Below are 22910 nucleotides of genomic sequence, written 5' to 3' on the forward strand. Positions count from 1 at the left end.
TGAGACTGTGTCCTCTTGTTCTGGTGCTGGTTGCCTGGGAGAAGAGACCAACCCCCTCCTGGCTACAACCTCCCTTCAGGTAGTTGTAGACAGCAATGAGGTCACCCCTGAGCCTCCTCTTCTCCAGGCTAAACAGTCCCAGCTCCCTCAGCCTCTCCTCATAGGGCTTGTGCTCAAGGCCTCTCACCAGCCTCGTTGCTCGTCTCTGGACACGCTCAAATATCTCAATGTCCTTCTAAAATTGAGGAGCCCAGAACTGGACACAGTACTCAAGGTGTAGCCTAACCAGTGCTGAGTACAGGGCACAATGACTTCCCTGTTCCTGCTGGCCACACTATTCTTGATGCAGGCCAGGATGCCATTGGCTCTCTTGGCCACCTGGGCACACTGCTGGCTCATGTTCAGGCGGCTGTCAACCAGTACCCCCAGGTCTCTTTCTGTCTGGCTGCTCTCCAGCCACTCCAACCCCAGCCTGTAGCACTGCATGGGGTTGTTGTGGCCAAAGTGCAGCACCCGGCACTTGGACTTGTTGAATGCCATCATGTTGGACTCTGCCCATCTGTCCAGCTGGTCAAGGTCCCTCTGCAGAGCCCTTCTACCCTCTAACTGATCAACTCCTGCTCCCATCTTGGTGTCATCCGAAAATTTACTGATGCCTGACTCAATCCCCTTATCCAGATCATCAATAAAGACATTGAACAGGATGGGGCCCAGAACTGATCCCTGGGGGACACCACCTCAACCTGAGGAGAAACTTCTTTACAATGAGGGTGATGGAGCACTGGAACAGGCTGCCCAGAGAGGTTGTGGAGTCTCCTTCTCTGGGGATTTTCAAAACCCGCCTGGATGCATTCCCGTGTGGACTACCCTAAGTGATCCTGCATTGGACTCCATGATCTCTGGAGGTCCCTTCCAACCTCTAATGTATGGATGCTTCCTGTGACTACCCTAAGTGATCCTGCATTGGACTCCATGATCTCTGGAGGTCCCTTCCAACCTCTAATGTACTGTGATACTGTGATACTGTGATACTGTGATACTGTGATACTGTGACAGATGAATGATAAATACTTTCATAAATGGCTGCTCTGTCGCTACAGTCCTACAAGTTGCTCATAACCATCTGCAATTCCTATTTGCTGTGCATTTAGTGTGTTTAGAGCTCCTGTTAACCCTTTGATTAATCCCATTTGGTTAGTCCAAGCTGAGTGAAAAATAATTTTTTCCCTGTGTGTAAAAGGAGAACAGTGATAATGGTAAGGTAACAGAGAGGTCATGTATTTCATTAACGTTATCACCCAGGCATAAACTCTTAAGAATGTACTCTGAATAAAGAATTGGTGCAGTGAATATAGCCTTTTGGAGACACAATGTACCTGAACTCTGGCTTCTGGGAGGTTTATCTTTGCTGCCAGTTGATTGCGAATGTGGACATCAGGGTAGTGAGTCACTTGGAAAGTCTTCTCCAGTTCCTGGAGCTGCTCAGCTGTGAATGTCGTCCGAATTCTCCGTTTCCCTTTCCTCTCAACTGTGCAAACAAGGAAAGGTGTTTCACATTTTACAGGAAAACCCACAGGGCCACAAAAAGATTCACACAATTTCTGTAAATAGTTATGCAGCTGGGATGGTACCTCAAATGCCTTCTAGAGAAGTACTTGCCATAGGTGACTGCCTCCTGACGCAGCAGTGAATGCAAATGAACTCTTATCAGTCAAGGAGTGAGTACCTATCTGTGTGCCTATCTGCAGTGCTAATTCTATGGATCCACTGGATGTCATCAGCTACAGAACTCTATGTATTTTTACTACACTAGCCCTGAAATTTGTTTGTCATCAAAGTCCTTTAGTGCTAGACCAACCTTTGACCCGTTTTTGCTGCTGGCACATGCACACATCTGTTGCTAATTTATAATCCCATATTAACTATTGGTGAAGAAACTCTTGATGTAAATAAAGAGTAGACACTCCATTTTGTCTTGGTGCTGCTCTCATGCCTGTTACAAATCATCTTTCTTTCAGCTCAATTCTTTTCTGTCCCTATCTTTTCCTGTTTTAGTGGTCTTACTAAGCTTTCCTCGGGCTCTGAGGTATTATTTTGTTCTATTGCCACTCTACTGATTTTGATAAATTTTCTCCTCCTCTATGTGAGCAAGACCAAGGAGTACCCAAGATGTAAGAACTCTGTGGAGAGAAGTCAAGCATTTCAGGCGTACTGTCCACTACTCTCTTCCTGTACCATTCCTTGGCAGTATTTGCTAATAGCCAAATGTTTCATTGCATTGTGACAGTGGCATTAAAAAAATGTTATGTTACAAAGAAAAGTCCTAGCACTCTTTTGACTGCACTGTTGTTGTGTGGGGACTTTCTAAACAAGCTTAACTCCTCTGTTCCTTCACCTGCTGTAGTGTGACCACACCAAAGACTCAGCACTCCTGCACTGCTTTGAAAATGTCCTCCTATACCTGGGTATTTTATTTCTATCGCGAACCCTCGTTTGTCAGTTGGTGCAAGTTAGAACAAGCTCTAGGTGTCTCTGAAATTATTCTCAAGGGCTGACATCTTGCAAGGAGGAGGAGAAAGGAGCAATAGAAGGCAGCTGATATGTAGACTTTGGAGTTCAGCCTTGTCCAAAGACTGGAACCCTCTGATACACAAATGAAGTATCTTCCAGCTGACACTGAACAATCAGCACAAAAGCCATGCTTCAAGTTTTGTGAGTGAAAGATTTTTTTTTTTTTCTTGCTGAGCTTGGAAAACTGCAGCCTTATAGGAGCATAAGAAATCTAATATCACTAGCGACTATGATGAGCTTGCTACTCAATGACCTGAAGAGATTGTCAATGACACCATGTTGCTCGAGAAAATAACCTTTTTGAATGCTTTTGGACTTCCATGTTCTGATGACAACTACCCCTTCAAACTATGTAGCTAGATATATGCACTTCCAAATGGGAACAGTTAACCAGAAAAGGTTAGCTTAGTCCCTCAAAGAGAATTTGTACTTCCTTTCTCCACATTTTTTTCAACCACTAACATAAACTTTTCCTTTTGGGGGCTAAAGCAGTGAAAAAAGGTAACTAAACACCTTGGTTAATATAAACAAACCTTGCTGCCGATCAAAAAAAAAAAAAAAAAAAAAAGACAGTTTTTATTCTGTAATCAAAAACCCCATTGTGTTTCTCTTGGCCCAGAAAAAATAAGGAAAAAAATTCCGTCCATTGACTTGGTAGGATGGTACCTATGGCACAATACCTCAAGACCAAGGAGTGAATAAATTCCTTTGTAAATATTTCATCTTTCCTAAACCCTTCAGGTACCTTGAAAGGCAGCTAGTCATGCAAGAGTGACTGCAGAGCGTCATTTATCGTAACTGCTGTCAATACACCCATATCTCAGGAACAACTCAACAGAGCTGAGGTACAACCTAGTTAAATCCATATCATTAGACTTTTCACCAGCTTATCAAAGTACTACTGATTAGACTGCAGTGCTAGCTTCAGCCCCAAGAGAAAAATATTATTTATGTAGAATCTCGCTGGCTGTGCTGGGTCAGAGATCTGAAAGGAGAATATTTTTGTGCATTTGTGTTGAAGACAACAATAAGCACCCTCTTTTAAGGAGCCCTGATTACAAAGATGCAGCTACTTGAACCTCTTCACTCATATATCCTCCACATGTTTCCTTCTTAAAAGGTGAACTGTTTCACAGACAAGACTTATATAAGGAGAGGGTCTACCCAGTGCTCAGAAGTGTCCATTCTACTGAAACCAGATTTTTCAAAGCTGAAACTCATCAGATCAAAAAAGATACAGCAACATGAGGCCAGCTATGAGCCAGTAGAGACTGAAGGACAGGTTTCAACTGGAAATGAAATTTAACTTGCTAGCAAAATGGACTTCTGTGAACTAATCAAGGCTTTTTCAAGAAGAAAATCCAGAAAAGTGCATTTTTTTTTTCTAGAAGTAATCAGTCATTCTTTTGGTTTCATATATAACAACCTATAAAAAAAAAAATCAGAAAATCTGAGACTCTGTGCCAACATCTTTTCTTGCAAGATGAAACTTTCTCTGGCTATAGCTTTGATACTTCCCTTTGCCTTGGGACCTTAGCTTAGAGATCCCACAGCAAACAGAACTACATTCAGAATGGCACTCAGAACTACAGTCTAATAAAGGATGTGGGTGGATGATATAAGACTAGAAAGTGTTGGAAGTGTAACATTGGCTTTACAAACGTGACTCTAGAGTCCCTGGGGAAATAAGACTCTGTCTGAGTTTCCTGAGCTTTCTTTCTATGTAAAAACTGGGGATATTCAAGTGTGCTTTTATTCTTTGTGAAAGTCATTTGCAGGTTAGCTGCTTGCTGAAACCAAGCCGGAAAATACCAGGCAGCTAAACATGTCAGCATTTGCAGATGCTTAGCTATACAGCTGTCTATACATTGCCTTACTGTTGACACTGGAAGGGCCAGATTCAACATGCTGATAAAGCAATATAGCTCCTTTAAATTCAGTAACAGGCACAGTTTGGCTTCTGCAGTTCTGGCTTTATTATTAGGCTAGACTTGGACCAAATTCAAGCATTTGATTTTTTTGTAGAAATAGAAGTTGTTCTTGAAGGTGTGCACCGAAGGGAAAATTCTAACTACATAACAGAAAAAAATGTTTTTACCATGAAGATATCTTGATGTGGGCCTGAAGAGACTGAGAAGTATCTCTTTGTAGACACTCCATGTTTGACTGGAAAAAGGCCTGAGCAACCTGATTGAAGCTGGCCATGCTTAGGAGCTGGGATAGGACAAGATGGTCTCCATAGGTCCCTCTCACTTTATTACATCTCTAACCTGTAGATATCCACGTAGACAGAAATGCCTCCATCATTTCTTTTCTAAAGAGTAAGGGAACTTAAAGCTTTAATACTAAGCTCAGCTCAAGGAATCTGATTAGCAATTCCTTATTTACACAATTTTAGTTTAGCATATTAGCATATTGTGGCTATTCAGTATAACACAGTTACAAGATAGATTTATGAGCAAATCAATACCAAAGACTAATTCTTGTACCTAAGTTTGCTAAGTGAAAGATGTGATTTCAACAAAGCCAGACTTGAGCAAATGCATTCAGGACTGTAGTTTGCAGAAGGCAAATAGCCTATGGTGCACCTTGCACTGCTCTTTCTCAGCTTCCCTGCATACCTGAACCAGATAGATAAAGGCTACCTCAGGGAGATCCTTGCAATGGCATCTTTCATCTACACTTAGTCCACTAATAGGCTAAGACTGTAACAAGCCTGCTTGGTCTCATTACATAGGTGGAGGGATACACTGGAGGGATAAGGAGACAGAGATCCAAGAGAAGGGCTGTAAGCCAGTGCAACACATATTTGCTTTGGAGTATGTAATCTAGGTAAATGAAAACTGTTAGGATCAGTTTATCTTGCTGCAATTCTCTTTGTCATTTCTGGATAGACACACTCTCATGCTATGTGATAACTAGATTCAAAGACTTTGCTGCTTCTTTGACAAGAAAAGAGAAAACAGTTACATAATTGAGCAACTGGCTTAAGCCATATCCTCAGAAATATTTTTTAGTCTGTGCAAAATGTTGACTGTATCATTGGTTTCTCAGAAAGAAACTTAGGAGTGTTAAAAAAGAACCTCACTGTATCTGGTTAAATTCTGGGTTTGCTTTTGGCCTCTTTTAAACAATTTCCCCTCTCTCTTCTTATTAATTCAACCAGTTACAATACGTGGATCTCCCAGTTAGTTCTTTCTTATAGCTTTTCTGAATATTGTTCTCTAGTGGTGAAAATTTGCTCGTGGCAGCAAAGCCCATAGCAAAAAAAAAAAAAAAAAAAGGTCAATTGAAACTCTAGCAAACAGTTATTACAGAGTGCTGGTGGCATCGAGACAAAATATTCTCATCTGTGTACAGAGATGGGCCTGGGGCAGTCCCTCTGCTAGTTAAAGAGGTGGCTCACAGCTTGCAAAAGAGCTTGTGCTGCAGTTTTTAGGTTGGAGTATGGCAGTGGGGCTAATCCTCATTAAAATGAATTTTCAGCTTCTTTTGGGAAGGACTGGCACAGCCAGTGAGACTGATCCTAATTGGATGGGTACAGTGTGCTCTGGGTAGTGCCTCAGCCTAGTGGAACCCAGCTTTTAGCATCCAGCAACTGCCTGCTCAGGTGTGGCAGAGAAACACAACTTGAAATTTTAAAGGCTTGACTTCCCTTTACACAACTCCTTGAGGGAGAGTTGCTTCCACCGTAGCGAAGAGCACAGTGTCTAATCACCTGACAGCAAGGCTGAGATGCAGAGAGGAACAGACTTTAGGTGATGTAAGCAGGAATGTTAAAAAAAAAACCTGTTTAAGCAAGCTGTGCAGTGGCAGCCAGGGGAGTTTCTTACTTAGCCTGCTTGTCAGAGGAGTTGTCAAGGAGTAGATGGCATATATGAAACCATTCTTGTGGACAGGTCATTGCAGAGGATTGTGCTCACTGTCAGCCTGAGCCCCTGGTGAATTTAACCCTTCCTATCTGCTAGCAAAATCATAGTGTTTGCAATTGTTACTGCCCTAAAATGGTTTTGTGCATAACTCTGTAGTACAGTCAGAGGTCAGCACAATACCTGGAGGAAGAAGAATGCAGGCCATCGTTTGAGAGACCCCAGCTGACAGGGGTGTGTTAGTTTCCATCACTTGGTATCAGTTGTCTAGCTAGCATAAACGACCTGCACCTTCATGAATTCCTTCAGGTCACAGTGGATTTGGGATAGACATATGTGTAGTTTCCACATTCAGCTAAATCTCAAGATCTCCTACTTCCTGTGAATGTTCAGCTGTTGCCAAACTTTATCTTAAAAGCAGTGGCCACCCTAATCAAATAACAGTTCACAAAAAGAAAAATAGGTTTCCCACTACTCTTCCTGCATTCTCTGGTCAACCACCTTTGCTGGAAACCAAACATTTCCCATGGAGTAAACTGAGCTTATTACAGGTTGCACAGACAGTCTGTTTTATACTTTATTCCTGTTCTTTGTGGTGGTTTATACCTGAAAACCTCTAGACATCAATCAGGCATGCTTGTTTACATCCTTGCTTCAGAGTCTGCACTCCCTCCAAGAAATCATCATTCCATCATTATTTTAGCATGTAGTTTCTGCTGCTTCCTGTTTCACTTTCTAATACAGTGTGTGAAAAGCCTGACCTCAATTTCAAAGAGCAGTAATTAAAAGTACCAAATCCCAAGGATGTAATAAAGAGTTCTCAGACAATTCAGGAGAAGCCAAAAAGCGCTAATAAGACTTTTGATATAAACTTAATCACCATGTGCTGTCAACTTTACAAGTGGTCACATTACATGGATGTTACTAGCAGGAACAAAATAACACCTGGGTCCTGTGTAATTTACCCTTTGGAACCAAAATTTCCAGGAAGGAAGGGGCCGTTTGAGGAAATCATTGAATGCTAACATTTGTGTTAACTTAAAAAAAAAAAAGACGACAACAAAACAACCCCACAAAACCACAGAGAAACAACACAAACAGAATTTATTATAGCCTCCTAACTTCTGACAGCTTTGCTTTCTTTAGTGGTTACTTACAACAGTGAGACTTCTGTGTGAACACAGACTGAAGGGTGGGAGTACAGGATTCAGGTTTCATTCCTTTTATTTAGGCATTTCAAGAAAGCAAACTTCCTACTTTTCAAGGAATTGGTCAATAGGACCCTTGGGAAATTGGTCAGTAGGAGCCCCTGGTATCAATACGTTCAAATAAAAATAAGTAAAGAAGTAATTTGTAAAATTAAAATACAGATCATAGAAGCGCAGAGCCACAAAAATGACTAAGGGAGTGGTACATCCTCCTTATGAGGAGAGACTGAAGGAGCTTGGGCTCTTTAGCTTGGAGGAGACTGAGGGGTGACCTCATTAATATTTATAAATATGTAAAGAGTGAGTGTCAAGAGGATGGAGTCAGGCTCTTCTTGGTGATGCCCAATGACAAAGGACAATGGTTGGAAGTTGAGACATAGGAAGTTCCATGTAGACGTGAGGAGAAATTTTTTTGCTGTGGGGGTGATGGAGCACTGGAACAGGCTGCCCAGGGGGTTTGTGGAGTCTCCCTCTCTGGAGATATTTGCCTGGATGCTTCTCCTTGTGATCTGGTATAGGTGATCCTGCTCTCGCAGGGGGGTTGGACTAGATGATCTTTTGAGGTCCCTTCCAACCCCTGACATTCTGTTATTCTGTGTGATTCTGTAATACAGGCTAGAGGATGAAGGGATTGGGAGCAGCCCTGAAGGGAACCACTCAGGTGTACAGGTGGATTAAATGCTGGACATGAGCTGGCATGGTGTGCTCACAGCTAGGAGAACCAACTGTAGTCTGGGCTGCTTCAAAAGCAGCATGACCAGCAGGTGGAGGCAGGTGTTTCTGCCCCTCTATGCCACTCTGATGAGACCCCCACCTGCAGTACTGTGTCCAGCTCTGGAGTCCTCAACACGAGAAAGACATAAATGAACCCGTTTGAGTGAGTCCAAAGGAGGGCCACAAAAATGATCAGAGGGCTCAAACACTTTTCCTGTGAATAAAGGCTGAGAGAGCTGGGGTTGTTCAGGCTGGAGAAGTCTCCAGAGAGACCTTTTTGTTGTCTTTAAGCACTTTAAGGGGAAAGATGGATGCGACCTTTTATAGCAGGGCCTGTTGAGATGGGATAAGGGGTAATGGTTTTAAACTAAAAGAGGGGATATTTTGACTAGTCATAAGGAAGCAAGCTTTTACAAGTACGATGGTGAAACACTGCAAGAGGTTGCTCAGAGAGGTGGTAGAAACCCAGTTCCTGGAAACATTCAATGTCATGTTGGATGGGACTCTAAGGAACCTGATCTAGTTAAAGATGTCCCTAGACCCTGTTGGGCTAGACAGCCTTTAAAGGTCCTTTCCAACACAAAACTTTCTATGGTTCTATGATTTAATATCCAGGATGTGATTAAATATGGTCTTCATGGAGGGAGAAAAACAAAGACCCAGACTTCAACAATCCCTCAGGTAAACTCACCAAAACAAGGTCAATTGTCTGCTGCATTTCTAAATGTGTACAGGAATACTGCACTTCAGAGACACAGGGCTGAATGGCTATTCACACAGAAAAACAGAAGACTGGTAAGAGAGCTAATGGAAGCAAAAAATATGTAGAGAGGCATTTATTTTTTGTCCTTATTGCTTTTCTTTTTCCTTTAGAATTGCTTCCTTTTAGGAAGCAGGATAATATTCTGCAGGACAATGGGATGCTTCTGTCACTTCTCCCAGTTCCATTGGTGTATTCTGGGCAGCTGATATTTATCTGGGATTGTCATTATACAGTGCTTCATTGTTGCTTAGGTGTTTTATAAATGAATTAAGATGAGTTAGCCTATTGGGGAAAAGAATGTTCTGCAAGAGATAAACCATGCTGTTTCACAGGGATACATGGATTTGACCATATTATCCACAAATGAACAACACAAATTAATTTATGGCTTCACAGAAAACATGAACACTAAGCTAAAGACACCTGCAGCTGGCATCAGTACAGAGGGGACATGACTTACTCTGGAAGTTCTCCAGAACTGAGATAATTTCAATATTTTCTGTATCTTTATGATAATTGCCACCAGAACTTGTCAATGTGCTTTGGATTCAAAGATGCTATCACAGTAATAAAACAATTAGATTAATTTTAAGAATCCCTGACCTCCCAGTTAGCTATGTGCAGAGGATTTCTGCTATGGAAATATTTGGGTGATATTGACTCATTACAGCAGCCTCCTCTACAGTGAGTAATGAAGACGTGAGCTGCAGGACATAACAGAGACCTGGTTTTCCCATGGCCTGAAACCCCCAGTTTCTGGTGGAATTAGGACCCAGGTCCATTTATTGAAGCCTGATCTACATTATACTTTAATTACTCTCCAGAGAAGAAATTTCACAAGACTGGGCACCCACCAGTGTCTTAAGCTGATATTGCTATCTGGCTTACCCAGGGTGCTGATGGCTCCCTTGCTGGAGCAGAGGACTGGATCCAGTGTGTGCTGGGCACACTCACCTGCTGCCTTTAGATGTAAATATTTACAGTGCACACACATGGATGTATACAATCAGGCCCAGCATGTGCAAAAAATGCTGCAAAAGAATTGTCCCTGAGGATCTGAACTAGTCTAGGATCCTGTATGTGGCACTCTCCAGCAGAGCTGCTGTGGGTCTGGCATGCAACCCTTTCAGGCCCCAGTGCTTGGCTGTTGTGAACTGGTCAGGTCCCTAGGGTGTCACACAGAGCAAAGAGAAGGAATTAAAAGGATGGTGGGAACTCAGGATTGAACTTTACATGAACATGTTGCAGTGATGCTCACGGACAGCCACAAGACTTTGCCCTGCTTGTTCTTAAGTTTTGCACCTAGCAGAATGGCAGTCACAGCGAGTTGGCCCAAACAGAGTCTGTACCCACAGCTCTAAAGTAAGGCCCACCTCAGAATGGTCTCCTTGTAAAATAGCTTTTATCATGCTGCTTCATAAAGAAAAAAACAAAAGGAACAAAAAACCAAACAGGTTTTCTGAAGAAGTTCTGCTGATTCTTTCTTGCAGGAGGTCACAGGTGAAAGCACCCAAAATTCATTATGAAGGCTTCCAAATTCAAATGGAAGCTTAGAAAAACTAAATGCCACTACCAGCATATCATTAGCATATGAGAGCTTTTCCCTATTTTTTTTTTTTGCTTACAATGCAGCCTCTTAAGTTCAAAGTGCAAGAGGCATTGCTTCTTGTAAATCTGTTGTGATAAGGACATAAATATATTAAATTGAAATGACACTGCATTTGTAAACCACTTAATTGCAGGAGCTATTTTATGGGAAAAGCATATTTTTAGGAATACTACACTCTTACAGGTTTTCCTGGAAATATGCTCCTCATTCACACTCATGGTCACAGTGATGGTGCTCTTGATAGCTCAGACCACCTGCCCATGAAGGTCATATTGACATAGCCTCCTCTTCATCTTTCTCCTCCCGTCCAAAAAAGCAGCAAACCCAAGCCCTCCCACCTCCAAAGTCACACTTGATTTGTTCTGCTCCCTGACAACCACACAGAAGTGTACACTTAGAGTCTAGTGCCCTTCCTCACAAATTATGCAGGTGTTTTATATAGATAAAAGCAGGCTTTGAGAAAGACGTGAGGGAATGCCCAGCCCAGGGCTTCTGACATCTTTTTCATCAGGAAGCTCTCTCCTGCTGCTGCAGTTCATGCTGTTCCCCTGGGTGCTTGAAGGCATCCTTTTCATGGGTGTGAAGGAGGTCCTGGGGACACATCCATGGCATATGCTATGGGCATTTGGCACTGGTCAGGTGCCTTGTTAGAGAACCTTTAACCTGCCTTTAACTACCATGTCAAAAGTGTGTCTGAAGTACCACAGTGTTAATAGGCATGGAAGCAGAAGTTCATTTGCTATCAGCTCGAACTGTAAGGATTACTGTGTGCCTTCAGGGGTGGCACAGTTTACCTCTTCCTCAGCAATGGTGCTGACCTCATCTGGGAAAGGTGACTCCAACCACAGTTAGAGGCAGGAGAAAAAAGACTACCCCAGCACAAAGGGGAGGGAGGAGGATGACGCTTATGGTGTTGGGAAGGATTTTAAACCCAGGCCTCCATCTCTCTGCTAAAAACGGCACAGTGCAACAACAGGATCTGAACGATTATTGTTTGTGCACCATGGGCAAAACGCCAGTCGAGTGCTTTAGGATCCTCTTTCCTCCGGTTTCCATCAAAGGCTCAGCAACTGCAGGAACCAGTAGCATAGAAAATGGCAGATCATTAAACCTCTGCTCGGTTTCAAAACTGCACTGCCACCAGGGAACACAGGGATTTAAAAAACCCCATGCCTTTAAAATATAAGTGGTGTCATTGAAAAGGCCTGCTCAGCCTGGTTCAGTTTTGTGCAGATAATTACATGCTTCACCCCTGCTTTAATGATGAGGCTGCTACCAACCACTGTGCTGGTCAATGAAGCTAAGCACTGAGCCAGGACAGCCACCTCCCTCCTCTCTCATCCTGGGAAAGACACCTCCCAGCTCTGGTGTGATGCCCATGGCTGGGGACTCCCTCCTGCATGACATACGCTCCTTTATACCACTCACCGACAACTATAAGTGCTAGATACGTACAACCCTGGCTCCTCTGCCTGTAGGCAATGTGACTTTGCCCTAATGCTGTCAGCTGCTTGCAGGGCAGAGGTAGGCTAAAATATCCAGAGATCTTACAGGCTTCTCTTTGCATTAGGACAGCTGCTGTCTCATACAGGAGGAGGTGACAGCAACTTGTCACAAGGCTCACGTATACCACAGCAGCAGCAGGAGCAGCAGCAGCAGCAGCAACAAGGCTTTTCTTTCAAATGTATTTCACACAAAGAAATGTTTCCTCTGCCACACTGCAAAGTATGGGCTGAGGAAGATGTGTGGATCTCAGAGAAGCCAGCAGAGTAACCCTGAATCTGCAGTGACATGAACTCACTAGGAGCCTTCAGTGGATTTAATTGAAATTGCCATTTGTTTTTTCTTTCAGAAAGGAGTGAATAATAACAAATGATGCAGGAAACATCTTATTGATGCTACTGAGAACTTGTTTTCTGGAGTGCAATATGATCATATGTATGAACCTCTCCTAAAACTCAAAGAACTTAGAGCAGGTTTTGTTACATCCTGCTAACAAATTGCAGTCTGTCTTTTAGGAACTTGTTCTGGGTGCCAGCATTTTGCTTAGCTTAAAGTCTCTGTGCAACATATTAGCAAAGTGTGTTTGTATTGTCCTTTGCTTTGACTAAGAAACAGACTGGTAAGCAGTCCTCACAAGTCATGAAATGAGCAGATCTACCAACACATGCCTGACGCATCCTGCATGCCAGACCTATTGCACATCGACACTTTGCCTGTGTGCCTTCTGATGACCTCTCCATCACCTCTACAGTGGGTCCAAGGTGTACAGAACACATCGAGCTGATTTGGCATGTTCAACAGCCTTGCTCCCCACGTTGTGCAACACACATTTACCAGGAAATGGGCATTGCACAACCAGGGAGGGAGGCTGCTGAACATGGTCACTCTGTAGATTGCCACCCCAAGGTGGAGGGCAATAAACACCCAAAGCAGTCCCTATGACTACAGTTGTTAGGGTTGGCAGGTGTGAGCTAGATCTTTAGCTCAAAAGATGGGTCTCCAGGTTTTTGATGGTGAGACTTAAGAACTGTCCCTGTTACTCAACCAGGAGCTTAGCAGTAGAAACATTCATGATATCTGTTGTTAGGTATTGCCATGTACATCATTGTAAAATGACAGATGTATTTTTGGGCACTCTATGAGAAAGTTTGGATACAGAGGCACTTACCATGAAGTGGATGGTCCACAGGGAAATCACACAACTGATCTTCATCTTCCTCATGCTTTCTTTTGCCTCCTAGCTGTTCACGTCCTGTGTTCTCACCCAGGAGGGAGGCTGGGCTGTCAGTAGGTCTTCTGCAGTAAGCTACTTGCACTTTCTTTGCCCTGGCCATGGGTGTAGCACATGTGCCAGCAAAAAGAATTTTGGCTGATGATAAGTCACAGTCTAACTGACTCCTGTTGAGGGAATCTGAGAAAAGACATAACACAAGACAGCTTTGAATAAAGCAGCTGTCATTCAGCACACCTTCCATTTTGTGTGAAAAGAGCCATGGCTGTGGTCTAGGTATTTTACCATTCAAACTGATCATATTTTAAATGGCCTTAATCCTTCTATGCTGTGTGTTAATGCTAAGATGACCTTGTGCTGCAGGGGCATGATCCTGGTGGATTTGACCCCCAAATCTAGCCTGTTGTCTGTTTTCTTCCACCTCAAAACTTTCAAGGGTCCTTGGGCGAGATTTTCATACAAAGACTGCAGAAGAAAGGAGACAACCAAATTATCAAGAAAGCTCAGCTTCCCCATCAGTATCCAAATTGGTGGCTGGCTTTACTGAAGAACCCAGAAGTACAGCAGGCATGGAGCTGCACTGAAAATCTATCAACAAGAGTGTGGTAGAATTTGCTGGATGCCAAAAGCTCTTGAAAATCTGGTCCTTTAAAAAATCACCTATAGGTACATCTGCCCTTTAGGAAAATGGACCAAAGAATAGGCTAAATGTCAGTGTCTTCCTCAATTCAAGTCCCTTTGTTCTTCTACACCTGGGCTGCCTGCTACTCAGATATATAGGTGTTGGATAATTTTAATGTCTGCCTTTGCCCAGGCTGTCAATATTTCCCATCTGCCTTTGTGACAGGTGACACTGGTGATAGCTAGGAAGGTACTGACAGCCAACTCATCTTCCTGAAATCACATGCATACTCTCCTTGACAGGACAAACATAACAGGACAAACGTAAGAGTAATGCATATTGGCTCATTTTCCTGAAGTGCAGCCATAAGGTTAGCTTAGATTTGAGTGCGAGCATTATAAACAATCTCAGTGGGGGCTTAGCAGCAACCAGTGGTGATGAAATAGAAGCCACAATCTTTCTTCTTCCATGGTGTTGCCTTATTAGTAATATCAGAATCTCTGTGTGTGGCAAGGGCACTGCAAAGATCTTTCAGATTAGTCTTCTGCCCTCATGAATGTCATATAGAATCATAGAGTCAGTCAGGGTTGGAAGGGACCACAAGGATCATCCAGTTCCAACCCCTCTGCCATGGCCAGGGACACCTCACACCAGATCAGGCTGGCCAGAGCCTCATCCAGCCTGGCCTTAAATACTTCCAGGGATGGAGCCTCAACCACCTCCCTGGGCAACCCATTCCAGGGTCTCACCACTCTCATGGGGAAGAACTTCTTCCTTACATCCAGCCTGAACCTACCCACTTCCAGCTTTGTTCCACATGAGTCCTTTCTCTTCCTTACAAAGGTAAGTGGATCTTTCAAAGCCCTGCAGTGAACTATAACATGATGGGAAGTCTCATGGTTCAAGGCAAGTGGGTTGTCTGTGGCTAGTGGCATCCCAAGAGAGGTAGACCAAATTCTTCCCATTCTCTTACTCGTTCTTTTCTACATTAAAGCCTCACCATAAGCCTCAGTTCTGAGTGCTTTATACACTGCCTTTGATAGATGCAATCAAGGCTCAAGCCTGACTGTCCAAAAACAAGACAACTTGATCTGTGCTGCTTTAATGGCAAACCTGGAATTTGATCTAGATTTCATCTGTGCCTGGAATTTTTTGCTTGGAAAGACAGAATAAGTGACAACTCATAAGCATAATGGACCTGTGACCCTGTGAATGTAACAGCACCAAAGAGCATTAAAATCTTGATGTAATAATGAACTGCACTCCTGAGCAGTCACCCACATCTAGGCTCTGGGATTTGCAGCACCTTTGGGCAGTCACCCACATATAGGCTCTGGGTTTGCAGCACCTTTGGTTGCTCTCCCCTCACCTCTCATATCTAAGTAGCAGCAGATGTGAACCCCAACAGGTTGTACTGGAAGGAACTCCATTTTTATTTAACTTACATTTTGCTTCTGATAATGTATCTGGCATTGGCAAATCACCTAACTTTTTTGACTTGTCAGAGTTTTATGTTCTGAACAAAGAATAAGTCCAGCCTTGGAGCAATGATATAACATCTGGAGACAAAGTTCCCAGTCCTGCCCTCAGTAAAAGCCTACATAATAGAAATTTTACAGGGGGCTGGCACTGACATGAAGAACATGCAGTTACAAGAGCTATGAAAATTAGCAAAAGCCTCATGGCAATAAAGAATGATTGTTCAAATGTTATCTTTTCAAATTACCAACAACCTTTGGGTAAACAACTAAATACAATTGCATGTGTCCAGCCATGCTAACCTTAAAAACCTCGTATGAAGTCCACCTCTGTGTTTGAGGCATATTGTGCCAAATGGGGCTCTTCTAATTCCTCTAGGATCAACTAGGTTTGAGTTTTCTGGTGAGAGAATGGGTGAAGTTTTGAACAGTATTTGTGTGATAAAGCAGAACCATAGACCTGGGAGTGGCCTCTGCCATGGTACTGGGGTCAAATTATTTGCTCAAGAACTCAGAGGATATCAGCGTTGCCATAGGTTGTTAGCCCAGGATTTCCATATCAATCCCTCCTCTCTAAATTAAGGACTAGTTGCAATCCCTTGCTAGATGCAATGTTGCAAAATGAATATGTTACAGAAATGATGGTGCTTATATCTTACAGTAAGGAAGAACATAAAGGAACCTGATCAAGGTGCTCCTGTGGGCAGTGATTAAAGTTTTCTAAGACAGACACTGGCATTTTCTAAATTCTGGAAGATTTTTCATAGGTCTTTATCTTTTATACAGAAGTTTACTCCCTGAAATTTTTCTCTGAGATGCTCACATACTCATCAAACAGTGCTGAGTTATGTATGAACATGGATAGAATAATTATAGGCTGAAGAGGAGAATATATAGAGAGAATAGAGAGAATAGAAGACTGTCCTAGGCAGATGGGGAAATACCAATGCTTCTGTGCCCTGGGGAAAAGGAGCAGGAAGATCTGTTGTCCGAGATCAAAGAAGCAAATTAGAGTGGTATGATCCTTAAGGAGAGTCTGGAAAAATTAGGGAAGTTTTCTGAAGGATAAGATAGATGAGACATTTAAGCACATATCTGAGAGGAGTCCCAAGGGCTAGTCCTGTTTGCATTGCAATCATTTCTGTTGTTTGTTGTCCTGAATAAGCAACGAGACCATCTGAAGTGGTAGCCCTTTAGGTCAGCCACTATTTTTTTTGGTGCATATTCATGTGAGATCTGACAAATACCTGAGTTGGCATGGGGTAAAATTTCCTCCAGGAATGGCAATGACATTTCAGCCTGTCACAATACGATATTTGTTACCATCATGCACAGAAATTACTTTGAACTGTGGCTCAAAATGGTTTTTTTGGCTTGAGTTTCAGTGGCATAGGAAAGGATAGGAAATTTCAGGCAAGATTGAAAGACTTCTTTTTGGAAGCAGGAGGTTATATCTTGTGGCCTAAGTTCACGTAAGCCTTTTTGTGTAATCACTGGAAAGAAAAACAACCTGTTGTAGACATAAGGCTTATGATTTTATGGTCTGGTGAACAGAGAGAAGTCTGTCACCAAGAAGTGCAAGCTGCTCTTTATTGTCCTGCTTTATTCTTGCTTATATATATACATATATTTTTTTTCCCCCTGTAATAGGTGGGGTGAATTGGTGACATTGGCCAGGTGGTATCTGTTCAGTTATGTTCTGTCAGCTGTTTCATCTCCTGCAATAAAGCTGGGTGGAGTGTTGCTAAGGGTGAACTAAACAATCACCATATTGACATTTGTGTGTGCAGCAGCAGTTGTACTCCTGTTAGTTTGCATACCCTTAGCACAGTGTGGCACAACACAAGCAGAATGACAAAATGACTTTATCTATTACTGCTTTTACTATTAATTTCCTAGGTGTAAAATCCTCAATCTGAGCTCTCCTTGACTTGATAAATGAACTTCCTGTTGTTGGAACCTCGTTGGTGGAAACTGAGGAAGTAATGAAATGATTTCAGATGTACTTCCAAGCAGACTGAAACCAAGTTCCCAGGGATCTCAGAATGATTTCTTCTGAAATAGGGCTGCTGGTCTTCTCTGTTTAAAATGAAAGAGTTTGCACTAGGAAGGAGATCAACACCTGCTTGGTGTTTGTGTCCCTTGCAAAGCCTCTGGTTACCCTTTCTAGGTCCTGTGACCAAAAGAAAAGAGAGAAAGCACAGACTGAATATTAAAGTGTCTTCTTGTTCACTATTCTATTTTTAACTTGGTCAGAGTCTTTCAACATTTAAAAGAAATTAGTAGGCTTCAGATCACGAGCTGCAGGCCCAGGTCATCTAGTAGTTGTGTTTGTGCAGTACACTCACAAATGGCTAATACTGCAACTGGGAAGTTGTGTACACCTCAGGAGGCTGCACACTCCATATTCCAGCTCCCACTGGAATTACACTCACAAAAAATGGTCAGTTTAGGACATGGCCCCAGAGGTCTTCTCACAGTTGATTAAGTCCTGCACCATCTTTCCATGTGAAGACTGTACATCACAACATTCTTTTTGTTAAAGGATCATAGAATAATTCAAGTTTGAAGTGACTTTTAGAGGTCATCTGCTCCAGCACCCCTGTGTTTTCTTGGGTAAAGGCGTCAGGACAAACTTTTTCTATGTCCTCTGCTTGACATTGTGCATTTTCTGGTCCTACCTGTCTCCTCAGCATTTAATGGCTAGATTTAAACTTTAGGACAAGTGTGATCTTGGTACCTAGGCTGCTTAGATTAGCAGGTGAGCTGGATGATAATTTCTGGCCAGTGTATTTACCTTAGGGTAGCCATGAATATGTGTGTGGTGCCAGTTCTTGGTCTCATATGAATCATGGCTTGGCTCAGACATGCAACATATGGGATGTTGGAAATGCTCTAAAAAATCTATAGTAAGATATAACTCAGCCCTGACCTATAACATTTCCTTCATTGCTGCTGCTGAACATTTCTGGGAAATTAGCTGGATTTGCATCCCACCTTGGAATTTCCCACAACTTCCCTTGCTCTTTTCATTTCCCTGACCTTGACCAGCACAGAGCCAAATTAGGTTTGGCTGACTATATGAAAACTTGTTTAACTCCAGTGTTATATCATGTGAAGCTGATCAAATACAGCAATTATCCCAAGATGTACAGAACTGAGTATTGCATTTCTGAAATAAATAAACCTTATCTGCAAAAATTGCCAGGTCTGCTAGGAAAGCAAAGGGTATCTCTTTGGTGTTAGCAAGATAACCAGCAGTGGAAAAGCTTTGTTTTCACTCCCATTTTAAGCATCCTCGATCAATTGCAAAAGCAATGTACAACAACATCTTGGAGAATCTCTGCAGCTTGTCTGTTTTCCTGCCTGCAGTGACAGTTAAGTGTATCTTCATGTGTATATACTATTTTAATTAGTGACATTTTACATTGTGTTGAGTATATATTAATCCAACCTTGCTTTCTAGGAGGGGAGAGAAGAGTTACTATATTCTCTTGCTACTACTACAATCTCTCTCTGGCTAGGTGATGAAGCAAAGTCAAAGGCAAGGCCTGGCTGTTCCACCTGCACTGCTTTCAAGGAGAAAAACTGACTGTACTCTCAAGTAGAGCAATTTGGGACGAGACAGTACTGGCAGTGCATTAATGCAATCTTAAGAACCCAACATGTCCTGCATACAGATTTGTCAGATCTTGTGCTTGTAGCAGCACACTTAGCCAAGGCACACAGTGAAATGGGGCTTCAACATATTGATTGTGAAACAAACTTAATATAAAAAGGTTCTGTCTCTGCCACGCTTCTCTGTTCCAAGAGTCTCCTGTTGTTAAAATGCAGTTCTGTGGTCCATGTTATGAACAGCATTGGCTTCATTTTCGCTGGTGTTATCTGTCTCACTTTGGATCCGTTGTCACAAAGTGACTGCCATGAGCCCTCTAGAAAGGACTTTCAGCTCACAAAAACTCATTCCCACAGAGCTCGTATCAACATTTTCCTCCCTTTGCAACCTGCCACCTGGGCTCCTTTGACACAAAGAACCCATTACATTTGCAGCAGAATCAGGTATGTCCTTATCCACCCCTAGAAATTACCAAGGTCTCACTTGTTTCAGGGCCATATTTAAAACATTGTCTAGGTCTGCTGTTTAGCTCCAATCTGCACTGGCAGCTTTAGGAAACCCCTCAATGCTGTGGGCCTCCAACAGTACCAGTGAAACAGCCAAGCAACACTATCCATGGCCTTCAGAAACCTCTTATAACTTTGAAGCTGGCCTTTCTTTGAGTAGCAGGCTGGACTTCCAGGTGACCTTAAGAGGTGGCATCCAGCCTCAATTACCCTGTGGTTCTGTAAAACATCAGCAGGATGCTATCCTGCTTGTCTGTATGCAGGTGTCCATGGAAAGCAGGTACTAACACCAAGGCAGGGGCTGTATACTCAGCCCCAATGCTTAGGACTCCCATGGCTGTGAGATGTGCTATGGGCTCGTTCAGACCCATGGTCAGGAAACAAGTTCTTCACAAGAGCAGTGTGTCAGCTATACATACCCTGTGTCAGCTGTGAACCAGAGAGTTCAAATCTTGTGCAAAGCATGGTTTGAGAGGCAGCGTTTGCAGGACTGGGCTCAAATTCAGGTGTGACTAACATTACAAAAGTGATGTGCTGCTCACTTCACTGCACTTCTCTTCCTGATTTAGCTATTGTTTGCTTTCCAGTCAAGCTCAGTATCCAGCTTGGACATAAAACCAGCATAGAATCATAGAAACATTCAGGTTGGGAAAGACCCTCAGGATCACCAAGTCCAAGCATTAACCCTACTCTATAAGATTCACCCCTAAAACCAGGTTCCCAAGCACCGCATCTAAATGACCTTCAAACACATCCAGGGTTGGTGACTCAATCACCTCCCTGGGCAGCTCATTCCAATCCCTGACCCCTCCTTCTGTGAAAACTTTTTTTCTAATGTCCAGTCTAAACCTACTCAGTTGTAGCTTGAGACCATTCCCTCACTAATTACCTGGGAGAAGAGACCAGCAGCAGGCTCTCTACAAGGCCCTTTCAGGTAGTTCTAGAGAGCAATGAGGTCTCCCCTCAGCCTCCTCTTTTCCAAACTGAAGAGCCCCAGCTCCTTCAGTTGTTCTTCATAAAACTTATTCTTCAGGCCTTTCCCCAGCTTCGTTGCCCTCCTCTGCCCTGGCTCCAGCACCTCTGTATCTCTCCTGTATTGAGGTGCCCCAAACTGCACCCAATACTCAAGGTGTGGCCTCACCAGAGCTGAGTACAAGGGGACAATCAGAAACTATGTGAATAAGCAAGGTTACTTTGCTCCAGGTTTGTGGAAAAAGACTCTCTTCCTTACTCCTGGGTCGTTCATCAAGTATTCTAGGGAATAGGGTCCTGATCCATGAAGGGATCTCTGCGTGTTTCAAATAAAAAATAAAGTGTGGCATTAAGCTTTTATAAAAGCAGTGGAGTGAGAGGTGAGTGAAAATTTTCTGTCCAAAGTACAGGTCATTTTTCAGTTAAGTGAATGTGTTTGTATACATAAACCATCTGCTCTTTATGGAAGTTGTAGATTGAAAAAGGAGAATGAATAATAAATCTAGAAAATATCAGCCGTTGGTCTTTGTTTAAGAAAAAAAAAAGAAAACAATTTCTGTGTGGGTAAAAGTTCTCTCAAGGCCAAAATAACTAAACTGAGGAAACCAAAGTCAAAAAAGGCTCATGCACTTGCTGATTTACTAAGATTGAAGTGATGCAAGTTTTCTACTATCTGGTTTTACTTAGTTCATGAAAGGACCTGGTGTTCTAGATGATAAGGAAAAATGATTAAACACCAATGTTTTCTTTTTTTCTTTTCTTGTCCCAGCAACTGAGTTCTAACACTCCTTAGCTACCATTACCCTTACAGACAATTTCTTCTGCTTGAGGATGAATTTATCAGAAAATGATGCTGCTATGAGATTTGGCTGTAATTCCAGAAAACAGGCAGCTCTTGATATAAGTGAAACTCCAACAACTTAATTAGTTGTAGCAATTTTAGGATAGTTTCCTATGTTTGAATGCCTGTCCTTACTTATTAAGTATCAGGTGATTCTTTTGTTGTTGCTGCTGTTGTTGTATAAATAACAAAGGTATTGGCTTTTAAAGGGAAAGACACTAGGGTGTTTTATTTGTTCACAATAAACACTTCTCATTGCTACTGAAGAAACCTGTCTGCAGTAAGTATTCAGGTTGCACACCCACCTCTCCGACGACAATGGGGCTTTATAATCCCACCAAAGTCTGGCAGCAGAGCCCAGTCTACTGCTAATTATTTTTTAAAGATATATTTATAAAGATGTATAGATAATGAATCGATTGTCCCTGACTAGGGAAATCTCAGATTCTCACAGAAGCTAAGGAATAAAAACCACGCATGATCAAATGGGATAGCTTTACCTGTTAAAAAGAAAGGAGCATTTTCATTAAAAGCTATGACTGGTACTTACCAAAGGCCAGTGGTGACCCTGCTTTTAGTTCTGGAGGTCTCTCAGCATGGTTTCTTCTGTTCCTGGTTTCACTGCTCAGGGTGGTGCTGGCAGAAGGTTTCTTTAATATTTCCTCAATGGAGAAGGATAGGCTGGGCTTCCCCTGGCCAGCACACGCTTGAGGATCCATCATCTTCATGCCAAATTGACCACAGGGCAGAAAGTCCTCTCCTGTTCTCCTGGCTCTTGATTCACTTCAAGCAACATGCAGAAGGAAGGTGCAAGTCTCTCCCCACCTGTACCCAGCCAACCCGCAGGAACACCGGGAGGAGAAACAGAGGTGACTCATGAGCGAGCACAGCCGCCTGCTCCTCTGCTGATCAGCTTGGGACCAAGACCTGCACTCTGTGCCTAGGGAAGACAACATTAGAAGTGGAGGTAGAAAGTCTTACCAACCCCACCCACTGCCAAACATCCCCCAGCCAGTGCAAATTTATGGAGTTCTGAACAATCACATGATCATACCAGGAGGAGGTGTGCTTCTTGAGGACCTTGGCCAAAAATGCCCTGAGAAGGGTTCCTTCTTGTCCATATATTCTGTTTGTGGGGCAGTGATCCTCCTTTTCTGCTTTCAGGATAAAATCTGTGAAAAGCCCACTGGATTTCTACCGTTGTGGAGTTAAGAATTAAGAATCAGCATGATGAATACTTGCCCCTCACGCCAGCAAGTCTGCAAACTTCTGTCACATACAAGGAGGTGTCACACACAGAAAACTCCCTTACCAGCAATTCCCAGGTTATCCTTCAGTCATCCCCCTCAGACATCAGCTTTGGTTCAGATTCTCTTTTCTTCTGCTTTGGAAACCCTTTGAACTTTC

The 22910-nt window shown here is 42.8% G+C and overlaps 1 protein-coding gene across 1 annotated transcript in view; it reads right to left on the reverse strand.

The window, feature by feature from the left end:
* Window positions 1-22225, reverse strand: part of ISX (intestine specific homeobox) — a 28424-nt gene extending 6199 nt beyond the window's left edge. Inside the window, exons 1-3 of the mRNA XM_054387068.1 lie at window positions 22054-22225; window positions 13406-13648; window positions 1377-1528 (exon numbers count right to left, since the gene is read on the reverse strand). Of these exons, the coding sequence (XP_054243043.1) occupies window positions 1377-1528; window positions 13406-13648; window positions 22054-22225 (567 nt within the window). The remainder of the gene's footprint in view (window positions 1-1376; window positions 1529-13405; window positions 13649-22053) is intronic.
* Window positions 22226-22910: the final 685 nt, after the last annotated feature.

Source organism: Indicator indicator, chromosome 14 (assembly GCF_027791375.1).
Source record: "Indicator indicator isolate 239-I01 chromosome 14, UM_Iind_1.1, whole genome shotgun sequence".
Lineage (NCBI taxonomy): Eukaryota > Metazoa > Chordata > Aves > Piciformes > Indicatoridae > Indicator > Indicator indicator.